This window comes from Chrysemys picta, chromosome 11 (genome assembly GCF_011386835.1).
Source record: "Chrysemys picta bellii isolate R12L10 chromosome 11, ASM1138683v2, whole genome shotgun sequence".
Taxonomy (NCBI): domain Eukaryota; kingdom Metazoa; phylum Chordata; order Testudines; family Emydidae; genus Chrysemys; species Chrysemys picta.
In genome coordinates, this window is record NC_088801.1 from 77,886,614 (window position 1) to 77,899,053 (window position 12,440).

General features: G+C 42.8%; 1 protein-coding gene across 14 annotated transcripts in view; it reads left to right on the forward strand.

Annotated features, from left to right (window-relative positions):
* The window catches only part of ADARB1 (adenosine deaminase RNA specific B1), a 232,161-nt gene that overhangs the window by 196,822 nt on the left and 22,899 nt on the right, over nt 1–12,440 (forward strand). For all 14 annotated transcript variants that reach the window (XM_065562289.1, XM_065562279.1, XM_065562283.1 and 11 more), the window contains one exon: nt 8,683–8,864. In XM_065562289.1, coding sequence (XP_065418361.1) covers nt 8,683–8,864 — 182 coding nt within the window. The remainder of the gene's footprint in view (nt 1–8,682; nt 8,865–12,440) is intronic.

Sequence of the window (12,440 nt, forward strand, 5' to 3'; positions counted from 1 at the left end):
TGGTTTTTACACTTACAATACTGATATATACATTGCACCTTAACTGCATATTCATGTACGTTTTTTGTCTGCAAATATCAACTTATAGGTTCTAACAGGACTTTACAGATACTGATGAGACAGGCCTCATGATCTCACTGAGACAGGGAAGTATTTGTGTCCCGGTTTTGATGATGGTGAGGCTTAAGCACTGAGAGGGGAGTAAGTTCAGGACCTATTTCCCTTGTAGCTTCCCTCTTGCCCATATGGCACCTCCTCTCTTCCCTGGAGGAACCCTTGTTTTTACACTAGCGGTTTGTCTCTCTGGACTGGTGGGCTTCTCCATCCACCCTTTCTTTCTGCCTTCTCTTCATCCCTCACTTCTATATTTCCCACCAATGTGAGACTCTTGGGCTGGGGTGACGCAGTGAACAGATGGCCAGCCCAGAGTCACTGGTCCATGGAGCAATGCAGGTTGAATATCAGTCTTCTCAAGCTAGACCTTTCATCTTGCTCTTCTGCCTTCGGAGCCCCTGGTACTTGAATTATTACATCCTGTTCCACTGTGACAGTCTAACTGTGGTGACTTCTGTCACCTGCCAGGGTAATTATCAGGGTACCCCTCTTTTCATAGGTTATATTTCTGGGAATTTCTCTCCTTGATTCCCCTATATCTGGAGGGCTGCAAGAACATCTTTGCATACTCTCTGCTCTCAGTATACCTCCAGCAGCCACAGGGTCTTGTTGTCTCACAGTAAGGAATGCCTGCCTTTTGAAGTTACTGCATGTAATGTTTGCGGTCTGGACTTTAATCCACTACCATAGGATAGAAGAAAATAGATACATGTGGCAAGGGGATATTACTTCCTATTAATTCTGTTTGTGATCTCCTTTCCGTTTGTCGTCGGTTGGTGCCATTGCTTGTTTGCGAATTATTTGTCTCACTACCTTGCATACTGTTCTTAGTCTGCGGGTCTCTTGAACAGGAGTGATGGGGACTGGCTGAGGCCTATATAATCAGGAGTGGGGGCTCACAACACTTTATCTCCTTGCTTCCCAGTTGGTGGCACTATAAGGCTTAGAGGAGTCTATCACAAACAGAATTACTAGTAAATAATTTTGAGGCTTTTCCCCTTATCATAGAATCATAGAAGATTAGGGTTGGAAGAGACCTCAGGAGGTTATCCAGTCCAAGCCCCTGCTCAAAGCAGGACCAACCCCAGTTTCTCATCCACTGTAATCCCCCAGTGCATGGGATTCTTCTGTCCTAAGTGCAGGACTCTGCACTTGTCCTTGTTCAACCTCATCAGATTTCTCTTGGCCCAATCCTCCAATTTGTCTAGGTCACTCTGGACCCTATCCCTACCCTCCAGGATATCTACCTCTCCCCCCAGCTTAGTGTCATCTACGAACTTGCTGAGGGTGCAATCCATCCCATTATCCAGATCATTAATGAAGATGTTGAACATAACCGGCCACAGGACCGACCCCTGGGGCACTCCGCTTGATACCGGCTGCCAAATAGACATTGAGCCATTGATCATTACCCGTTGAGTCCAACAATCTAGCCAGCTTTCTATCCACCTTATAGTCCATTCATCCAATCCATACTTCTTTAACTTGCTGGCAAGAATACTGGGGAAGACCGTATGAAAAGCTTTGTTGAAGTCAAGGTATATCACGTTCACCGCTTTCCCCATTATCCACAGAGCCAGTTATCTCATCATAGAAGGCAATCAGGTTGGTCAGGCATGACTTGCCCTTGGTGAATCCATGTTGACTGTTCCTGATCACCTTCCTCTCCTCCAAGTGCTTCAAAAGATTTATCACATTTGTTGATCTCACAAATGATATTAATAAGAATAACTTTGGGCATTGGAAATACCACTTTTTATCAAGTTTTTCATTCTATGGTGAACATAATTTAATTGTTCAAGCAGTGTTTTGGCATTAGTGTGCGGGGAGGGATAGCTCAGTGGTTTGAGCATTGGCCTGCTAAACCCAGGGTTATGAGTTCAGTCCTTGAGGGAGCCACTTAGGGATCTGGGGCAAAATAAGTACTTGGTTCTGCTAGTGAAGGCAGGGGGCTGGACTCAATGACCTTTCAAGGTCCCTTCCAGTTCTAGGCAATAGGATATCCAATAATTAAACAAAGAATGCCTGCAATAAACTCTGATACTGCACATTCTAAAGGATACAAATCTTAATTGTGAAAAGCAGTTCCTTGTGTACTTCTGTTACCATACAAATAACAGTTGTGACCATTATACTTTGTCATCTGCTGCAGTTACGTGCCTTCATTCCTGTTGTTGCTCCAGAGTAGTGTAAAATAAGAAGTATTCTATATAATCAATTTTTTAAAATTGCAGCATAAATTCCCATCCTCTTATTATAGCCAGAAGTACACTGGCAGGGTCTGTGCTAGCGTATTGATGCAGAATTAGACATATATGTATCTCTCTCGTGTTCAGAGATTAAATCAGTTTAAATAAATACATTCAGAAATGTCAAGCGCTTGCAGCCCACTTGGCCATGGACATATATTAGTTTGAGGCGGAAATTTGACAGCATAGCAGGGAAACGATGACTCTCCTCATTTGAAAAGTTCTGATGTGAACCTGTGGCTTCCCTTCTCTCATATTAAATGTGAAAAGACTGAAAATAGAAAAAATCAAGAAGTACAAAAAAGAACACGTTGTGTGTACAGCTGAGGCAGTGTTAGTAGCACAGATAAAAGGTGCACTCTGAATAAAGGGAAAAGGAATGTATATGGTAATTCTGCAAAGTTCACCTAATGTGCCCTAGAGAGAAAATCCTTCAAAGTGAGTAAATCTTAGAATTTTTAAAAAATTAATTTGTAACGTTGGTGATACAACAGCAGTTGTATATGTTTGTGTATATATATTAACGGCTTGTCTGATCGAATCCTTGAAACAACTGCATTGACAGCAACAGTCAGCTGGTAGGAGTTTAATTATCTATTAACTGAAATAGAGATTTGTACTGGAAACTGTTGTCCTTTGGGCTGAGAAAATGGCTGACACATAGAAGGGTCTTTTCAAAGGAGGTGAGATGGGCACTTTGTAGCAGGAAAGAGCCAGCACTCTGTTTTGCACACCCTGAACATGAGACTGATTTCCAGAGGGTATGGAGGCATCTCAGAAGCAGGACAAATATGAACCCTGTGGCCACACTGTCGCTAGTCCAGCTGGAAAACCCAGTCCAGAGAGGAGAAGGGGACATGAGGCACCTGAACTACAACTCTCATGAGCTGCTGCGGCAGCATTTCTAAATCACTGTATTTCAATTTTAGATGACATTTTTCAGGTGTTTGGGGTTTTTTTGATGGAACATCATAATTTTCCATAGCAAGAAGACATTTTTTTTAATTTCTTTGAGCCAACAAAACAAATTTTCTATCAGTAAAAAAAAAAAAAAAGAAAGGGGAGATGGAGAGAGTGTGAGAGAAAATGTTGATGGAAAATTTTCAACCAGCCCTACTTGGCAGTAAAGCTGATAACAAAGTTAAAAGCTGTATTACAGGCTATGCAATTCCTTCTTCATAAAATAAACAGCGATTATGGAACTTTATTAAATCAGATAATAATAAAGAGGTATGTCATATGACAGACCAGAACTAATTTGTACTCTCGTCTAAAATCTAATCTTGCATCTCCTTGTTCAGTTGAGTAGCCCAGTTACAATCAGTGGGACTACTTGCATGAGTAGGAATTGCAGGTTTAGCCTTCTGTAGTTCTAAAAGCTAACTTGAAAGCTTGAATCATACAAGCAAATCACCTTAATCTTTGCCTTGTGCTTGCAAACTCCTAATTGTTGGATCTATTCAGTAGCCAGATCTCTAAATAAAATGGCATCACTTATGTGTATTATTTCTAAGAGAAGCAGCAGCAGCTAATAAACATAGTAATGAGAACAATGGTAAACTCTTAACCAGAGTAAAAAGAACAGGAGTACTTGTGGCACCTTAGAGACTAACACATTTATTAGAGCATAAGCTTTCGTGGGCTACAGCCCACTTCTTCGGATGCATATAGAGTGAAACATATATTGAGGAGATATATATACACACATACAGAGAGCATGAACAGGTGGGAGTTGTCTTACCAACTCTGAGAGGCCAATTTTTTTTTCTCTTACTTAATTGGCCTCTCAGAGTTGGTAAGACAACTCCCACCTGTTCATGCTCTCTGTATGTGTGTATATATATCTCCTCAATATATGTTCCACTCTATGCATCGGAAGAAGTGGGCTGTAGCCCACGAAAGCTTATGCTCTAATAAATGTGTTAGTCTCTAAGGTGCCACAAGTACTCCTGTTCTTTTTGCGGATACAGACTAACACGGCTGCTACTCTGAAATCTTAACCAGAGTGGTGATAGTGAGAGTCGCTATAATGCAACTTGCAACCTCTTATCTGTGAAAAAGTGCTGGACCGCTACTTTGAATTGTAGCTTTTAATTTCCATTTTCATGTTTAGACACCTTTTCTAGTTGTTTCTAGGACAGGATTACAAAGCAGTAGAAATTCTGATGCCCGATCGAAGAGATTGTTTAAACATAATCTTGGCTAACCTTGGTGATTATTAAAATGAATGCCTGACAAATGCCTCCTATCCAGTGAGTGCTCTTTATTAGTATTTCTCAGTGGCCAGTCTCTGAGATCTCCATGACACAGCTTAGGAAGGCAGCAAGCCAGTCCCCTGTATCAAAAAGGTTGAGAAACACTGCCCTACCTCATGAAAGGCTGTTCAGAAATTAACATCAGTTCTTAATCCCTTCAGGATATGCTTGCATGCCAGTATTTGAGGGCAGCACTTCCCCATGTCAGTTTGAATTGCTTCTCCTTGCATTGTGTGTAACTCACAAAAGTACAGAGTTGTAGTTAAAGGAATGTTGCATATTGCCAATTACTTTACCTTTTGGTATGACGGCACAGATGTTTAAAATGGAAATATATGTTTAAAATGTCATTTCTATTTTATAGCTTTAGAAATGCTCATGAAAGGGGGTTGATTGCCAGCCCTGTGAACTTAAACCAACAAGCACCAGCAGCGCAGGTTTTGTGCACTGCCCTGCTAATGTGCCTAAGGCTGTTCCACAGAAACCAGATCTTAGGTTGGGAGGAGGTCTTCATGCCCATTGAGGCCTCTGTTCAGCAAAACACGAGAACACGTGTTTAACTTTAAGCACTTGAGTAGTCAGTCCTGTTAACTTCAGTGGGATACTCGTGTGCTTGAAGGTAAGTATGCACTTAAGTATTTTCCTAGACCAGGGCCTCAGTCCTTATTCTCTCTGTTAAGAGTGAGAAAGGATTGAGGGACAGAGGTAGCCATGTGTTTCTGACTTGGCTCTCTGGCCACTAAGAACTGAACTAAGATCACCAATTTATTCCACATAGGCTTTGTGGACTTTTGCTCACAACTAAGCTGAAATGAATTTGAACTGATGACCTAGTGGTGAAATCTTTATTTATCATGACCAATTTCATGAGCCATCCAGTCCCCCTAAATAGAGCACTGTGCCCTTGGGCCAGACCTTGTGTCTTCCATACTGCAATGTGTAACATTGACAAGCTGATCAATAATTATAAACCTATTATTATAAACCTATGCTTAAGCCACATGGGAGAGGGGTAGGTTTGTGCTTGGTTTGTAAATCAGGTGCAAGGCCACCTACATTTTTAAGGCCCAGCTTGACAAAGCCCTGGCTGAGATGATTTAGTTGGGGCTTGGTCCTGATTTGAGCAGGGGGTTGGACTAGATGACCTCCTGAGGTCCCTTCCAACCCTGATATTCTATGATTCTATGATACATTTGGTTTGGAGGCAGCCACTTTCTCTTAATATTTTATACACTGATTTGAAGAGAGCACTTTTTATAGACCCCATAATACTACAGGGACATGATGCATCCTGTGAGGTTACTAAATTTCTCTGTGGCTAAATTTTGCTCTCCCACCTTTGTAACCTCATTGTTTGCAGTGAAGATGAATGGATGTAGATGAGGGGAGAGTTTTGGCCTGTTAACTTCAAAATTTGTGGAGGTTGCACAACATCTCACTGGGCCCTAAATGTATATGTCCATGAAACAACATGTTTCATGGTGACAGCTGCATTCCTACAGCTACGGAGTTTAAAATCAGAGGGAGAATCCACATGGCATTGCAATGAGGAGAAGATGTTTGTGACCCTTTTAAAAAATAATACTACAGTATATTTAAAAAATGAGAAAATGTTAATACGTGATGTCATGTTTGTGTTAATGAGAGTAGAAACAGAGTATTAACTTCAAAAGCAAGTATAATGTGGAAATCAGCTGTAAAAACTTTCCTGCCATTGTGTCTTGGTTATGACCTACAGTATATCCATTCAAGTCCCATGTTTTTCTCACATAGAAACAGCCAGGCATGCCTGAATCATAGTAAATTGCTCAACCATTTTGCAGTATTGAAAAACATCCGCAAGTGATTCCGATGGGACTAGTATGATCATTTTTAGTTGTGATCTAAATCAAATTTGAATTTAGTTTTCTAGGAGCAAACACATTTAGTTTTGCTTTAATCAGTATACTTTTTAAACCAGCACAGATGTTAGTTTTCATCTTCTACACTGGGTACGGTCACCGAATTGTGTAGTTGAAAAACTAGAGATACTTAACAAAGGCAGTGAGAAAGGAGGCAGGGGGAAGGTTTTGGTTAGGGTCACATTATGCATTCTGGTCTTCCTAGTAGTGTTTTTGAAATCTAAATGTAATAGGCTGGGCTTGAGGAAACTGTTCTTAATTTGAGTGCACATAGATTACAGGTGCAATTATAAGACCAACATTTACATTGTTTGCCCTTGAATTCGTTTCAGTTTTGTATTAAATAGTGCTACATCTGTATTTGCAGTAGTCCATATACTTCCTTGTACTTGGTATAAGTAATACTGCAAATATTGAGGCAACATCTTGGCAATTGGAAAATTGGTAAGGAGAACCATTATGAGGTATTTGGTCATCTAAATATCTGCTTGTGCCAGCAAAATTCTAATTCTGGTAAAGTCTGGAAATGTTCTCAGTGGGTCTAATTCTAAAATTGTGACTGACTTCTCACGTATAAAGATGATCATTAATGTAGGCTTTTATATATAATGTGTAAACGTGTTATTCTGTTGTAAACCTTGTTTAGCTTTAAAACTAATGAAATAGATTTGAAATAATTTTCTCACAACTCCTTTATTTTTATTTTCCAATATTTTGCTGGCAAATAGAATATCAATATAATATAAAATATGCCTTAATCTTTCCCTTACACGTTTTGCATTACTGCAAAATGCTACTTGCTCTCCCAGTAACCTGGGACAAACATTTTTAATGACAGGTGAGTAACTGGTATATGGTGTTTTCATTTTCATCCTCATTATAGTAAGGATATGCAATTAGATTGTTGCCTAGAGCTTTTTTAGTAATTTTACAAGGCTCTTATACAGTCTTATACGTTTATTATTTCTTTGACACTTTTTAGCAATGTGTTCAGTTGGGTCCTGTAATCTCTGGCCTGTGCTGAGAATGTGGTGGAGCTGTGCCCTCCCAGCAGGAGCTCACAGAAGTACTGTGCTTCAAGTGCGTGCTTCCCTCTGCTGCCCCAACTGTTCCCGTTACTAAGGATGGCTAGCACCACAAGCCCTGTGCTCAGATGAGCACAAGAACTGCAATTGTAGCTAGTTCCTTTGCAAGGGCACCAGAGGAAACCTGATTGAACCTCCCCTGCTTCTTCAATCACTCGGAGGCTGTTACGGTTAAATTTGATACATTAATTTTGCAGAAGTATTCTGCAGGTGAACTGCAGGTGAACTGCAAGACAGAGACTGATTCAAATACCCCAGAATGGGGATTGAGGTTTTTTAAAGTCTTTTAGATGCTTGGCAGTTATCTAAATCCTGATGCTTTTGAACATGGGTGTGAAAGGTAGTTTACTCCTGCACATATTGGTTCCATACAACCTGACCAATGCAGGTCAAGTCTTCCACAGTCAAAATCTGTGAAGCTGCTGAAAGGGGCAAATAATGTATGCATATGAGCTCCTAGGTTAGCGAATCCCTGTGCAGAGCCCATAGACGCTGCCGCAGCAGGGGAGTTGCAGTTATCCATTCAAAGCAGCAATAGGGGAAAGGCGACTTGTGGGTGAAGGGGACAGAATTGTCTCTTATGGGGAGGAGGAGAATCTTTGGGAAGTGTCCTGTCTCTCCTGCATGCCGACCCTGGGGAAGGGAACTTCCCCACTGACGGATCTGTTTTGAAGACATCAGTGCTCACTTCAAGCTAAAGAGCTCTCATCCTGTCCTGTGTGACTGACGTTCACTCAGCTGGATAGATCTCATCCCTCTCTCTACACTAGGATGTTTGGAGAGGCCCCACTAGCTGTGGCAGTGGGGAACCAGAGTCATGGACTCTGCCTATGAAATGCCTTGGCTGCCATATCGCAGATTTGCAGCACCTGGTGATGTTCAGGATTCCAATATGTGCTCCACAGGCATGATGTAAAGCTATGCTGTGGAACTCTGGCTGGGTACACAACTACAACAAAGTCAGGCTCAGGGCAATACGGGAGACTGAAAGTCTAGTCCATTGAGATTATCTCCTTTTGTTTCTAGTAGAGGTTACTTGTTCCGTTAAAAAGAAAGTGTTTTTTTTCCTTCCCCTTAGGTGGAACGTGTTGGGTATTCAAGGATCCTTACTTAGCCTCTTTGTGGAGCCAATTTACTTCTCTAGCATCATCTTGGGGAGTTTATATCATGGGGACCATCTATCCAGAGCAGTATACCAGCGGATAGCAGAGATAGAAGATCTACCACCTCTGTATACGCTCAACAGACCTTTACTTAGTGGCAAGTATCTAATGGAGAAGGCTGTACGGTAACTGAATCGGTTCCAACAGTAACATAATTTTGCAATTCTCAAACCTTTGCAAATTATGTACTGTGAGCAAATTGTTTTGTGACTACAGCAAGGAAGTTATGACCCAAACCTGAAATTAAGCTATAACCAGCTAGACTTACTATTACAGGACCCTCTTTGTGTGTTACTCCTAACAGGAGTTTCTGTGAACTCTTCTATAGGAGCCATTTCATGTGGCTGTATTTATCTGCTAGTTTAAGAATGCAGGTGCCCCACCAATATATTAGAAAAGATGAAAGCCTGTGTTCGGTGAAATCTCTCTTCCTTTCCCACCTAAGAAGAGTGTGAGGTTTCAGTGTTACTGCTCTTGCCATTGGAGTTATTTGCTGAGCCGTCTCCATCATGTTAGCAGTGTGCCAAGATACACAAACATTTGTTTCTCAATTGCTAGATTAATAATCAACTCAAAATGGACAGAGAAAACGTCCCAGCTGCCATTGGTTGCATTTTCTTCCTGTCATCAAGCTCTGCTGGATTCAGCATATGTTTTAGTTAGCATGGCGCTCCACTTGCCTGCATGGCCCAACTACCATAAAAATATCACTTCCACCTAATAGCTTGGTGCACAGGTGCTGCATTTAGAGCCCAACAGCGCATCCCTTAGGATTACCTTTCAATAGATTGTCATATTTCTGCTCAGCAGACCTGGTTCATAATCTCCAGCTACCGTAATTAGCTAATGTTGCAGTTGTTTGTTCCAGATATTGTTTACGCTCTTGAATATTGTTTTTCATTTAGAATGTTGTTAAGTAGGATTAAGCGGAATGAGCATTTGAATTCTACATTCATCTCTATTTAAAAGGAAACTGTTAAGGTATTTTTTTAACCCTTTTAAAAAGTAAGGTCTCTATTAGTTACAATAATGCCATGACAAGTTTAAAAGTGAAATGTTTCCCTCACAAAATGGGTATTTCCCCAGTGCTAGTCACACTGCTTTGTTTTATAGCACTTGGTTTCCAGCATGTGTTTGTTTATTTTTCAGAAAAAGCATAATTTTTAAAGCATGTTTAACAAATTACATGAATTTTGCATACAGGCATAGGGGATGGGAACAGGTACATCAAATTAACCACTATCCATTTAGCTATAAAGAAAGTTCGTTAATAAGGGTCACACAGCTTAGGATACAGTAGAATGGGGAGAGGAAACTTTCTGGCCTGAGGGCCGCATCAGATTTCATAAATTGTATGGAGGGCCGGTTAGGGGAGGGGGTCGTGGCCTGGGCCCCCACCTCCTATCTGCCCCCCCACCCCCGGGGACTTCTGCCCCATCCACACACCCCTGCTCCCTGTCCCCTGACCACCCCTGGACTCCCGCTGCCCCATCCAACCCCTCCTCTCATTCCTGATGGCCCCCCCTGGACTCCTGCCCCATCCAACCACCCTTTCTCCCTGTCCCCTGACTGTCCCCGGAATCCCTGCCCCCTGACGCCCCATCCAACCCCCCCTCCTTCCTGACTGCCCCCCAGAATCCCTGCCCCCATTCAACCCCCTGTTCTCCCCCCAACTGCCCCGACCCCTATCCACTCCCCTGCTCCCTGACCACCACTCCGAACTCCCCTGCCCTCTATCCAACACCCGCCCCCTGCTCCATGCCCTCTTACCGCGCTGCCTGGAGCACTGGTGGCTGGTGGCACTACAGCCGTGCCGCCCGGCTGGAGTCGGGCCACGCTGCCGCCGCCACTGCACAGCACAGAGCACCGCGTCAGGCCGGGCTCTGCAGCTGCACTGCCCCAGGAGCTCACAGCCCCGCCGCCCAGAGCATTGCACCGGTGGCGCTGATGCTGGGGGGGGACAGCAGGGGAAGGGCCGGGGGCGAGCCTCCCGGGCCAGGAGCTCGGGAGCCAGGCAGGATGGTCCCGCGGGCTGGAGTTTGCCCATCTCTGCAGTAGAATGTGAAATGATGGACTTGCCAAAAACATTAGTATGTAATAATAACTAGTCGTTACAGCACACTAAATCCTACACAGTCAATTGTTTTGACCCTAATAACTGACAATTATAGTTGCTGCCTGATTTCATGTATGCTTTTCTGATTCCATATTTAGATTGTAAATTCTTTGAGATGGAATGCTTGTTGTCATATTCTCTGTAGAGTACTTAGTGCATTTTCAGCTCTGTAAATTCCAGCTGAAGGATTTTAAGGGCAATCTTCATGTATCTGACATAAAATAGTTCTATCTGTTTTAAGACTCCTATCAGAACTTCATCATTATTATTCATAGATAGAAGTCTGAAATCTTCTGGGCTGTTTGAACAGCATTTCCCGAGAAATATCTTTCAGACTGGATGTGAAACCACAAAAAGAAAATGAGTTAGATTAAATAGATTCATGGATTTTCTTTTGTTTGGGGCAGCAGTAGTGTTCAGAGCCCAGCACAGTTGGATTCAGATGGTGTATCTGTTTAGTCACAGATCCACTGGCCAGTCTCCTCTCTGGAGGTGCAGATAAAGCCACATAGGGCTGTGGAAACCTAGGCCCCCCCAATCCTGCCTCCCCCTGCTCAGGTGGGTGAAGGTTTCAGTTGTATTTTGAATAGCTAGACTATAGTGGTTTGTTTCAGAGGCAAAATGATCTCTTTAGTGACAGTGTTTTCTCTCCTCACTCACGCTCTGACCTACCTTTCTGGTAAACACAATTTGTATTTAGTCTCACTTAATGCCAGCAGGGATAGCTGGAGAACACTGGATCAAACTGAGTTGCATTGTCCGCTCTTCCATTAGAAATCAGCATTGTTGTCAAAAATAAAGATCTTTCTTTATCCATAGGCACCTGCTGTGAAAATTTAGTGAGCAGAAAGGTTAAACCTGAATGTACTGTCTCGAGTGCCTTTCCTTTAGTTGGTAGGAACAAGAGGCCCATGCAGTGGATACTCTGTCCACCGCTAAGACCCTTAAAATCCTGGCTTCAGACCCCAGCCTTTCAGGATGGAGGAGACGCCTGCAGAGCTATAGCACAGCAATCACAGAGAGTCAGCATCCAAAAACTGAGAGCAGTCAGGTTGGCTCTTCTGGTCTTCCAGTATCATCGGAGAAAGAAGCACATTGTGGTTCAGACAACATGACCATTGTATATATAAATCAACAAGCAGGCACAAGAAGCTCAGATCTAAATAGTAAATCAGCAGAGTCTCTTGTGGGCAGAAGCTCGCTTAGCCTCCATGAAGGCAATCAACATAAAAGAGACACTGAGCATGACCGTGGACTGACTAAGCTATCAGCAAATAGACAAATTGGAATGGCCCCTGAACCCAGCTACCTCAGGTGGACCGGTTTGCATCCAGACAAAACGTGAAGGTCAGGTACTTCTTCACTAGGGAGCACAACCACTGGCAATAGAAATTTGAGTGACTGTTCACATGATTCCATTCTTGATGTGCATGTGCTCCATGGTCTTTTGCCAGAAGCCTCCATAGGGGCCACACTTGCAACCTAGGTGCCCTCGCACCGGTCCCCGACCCCCAACTGAGATCATAAATGAAGGAGTAGTCCCAACCATCCCTCAGT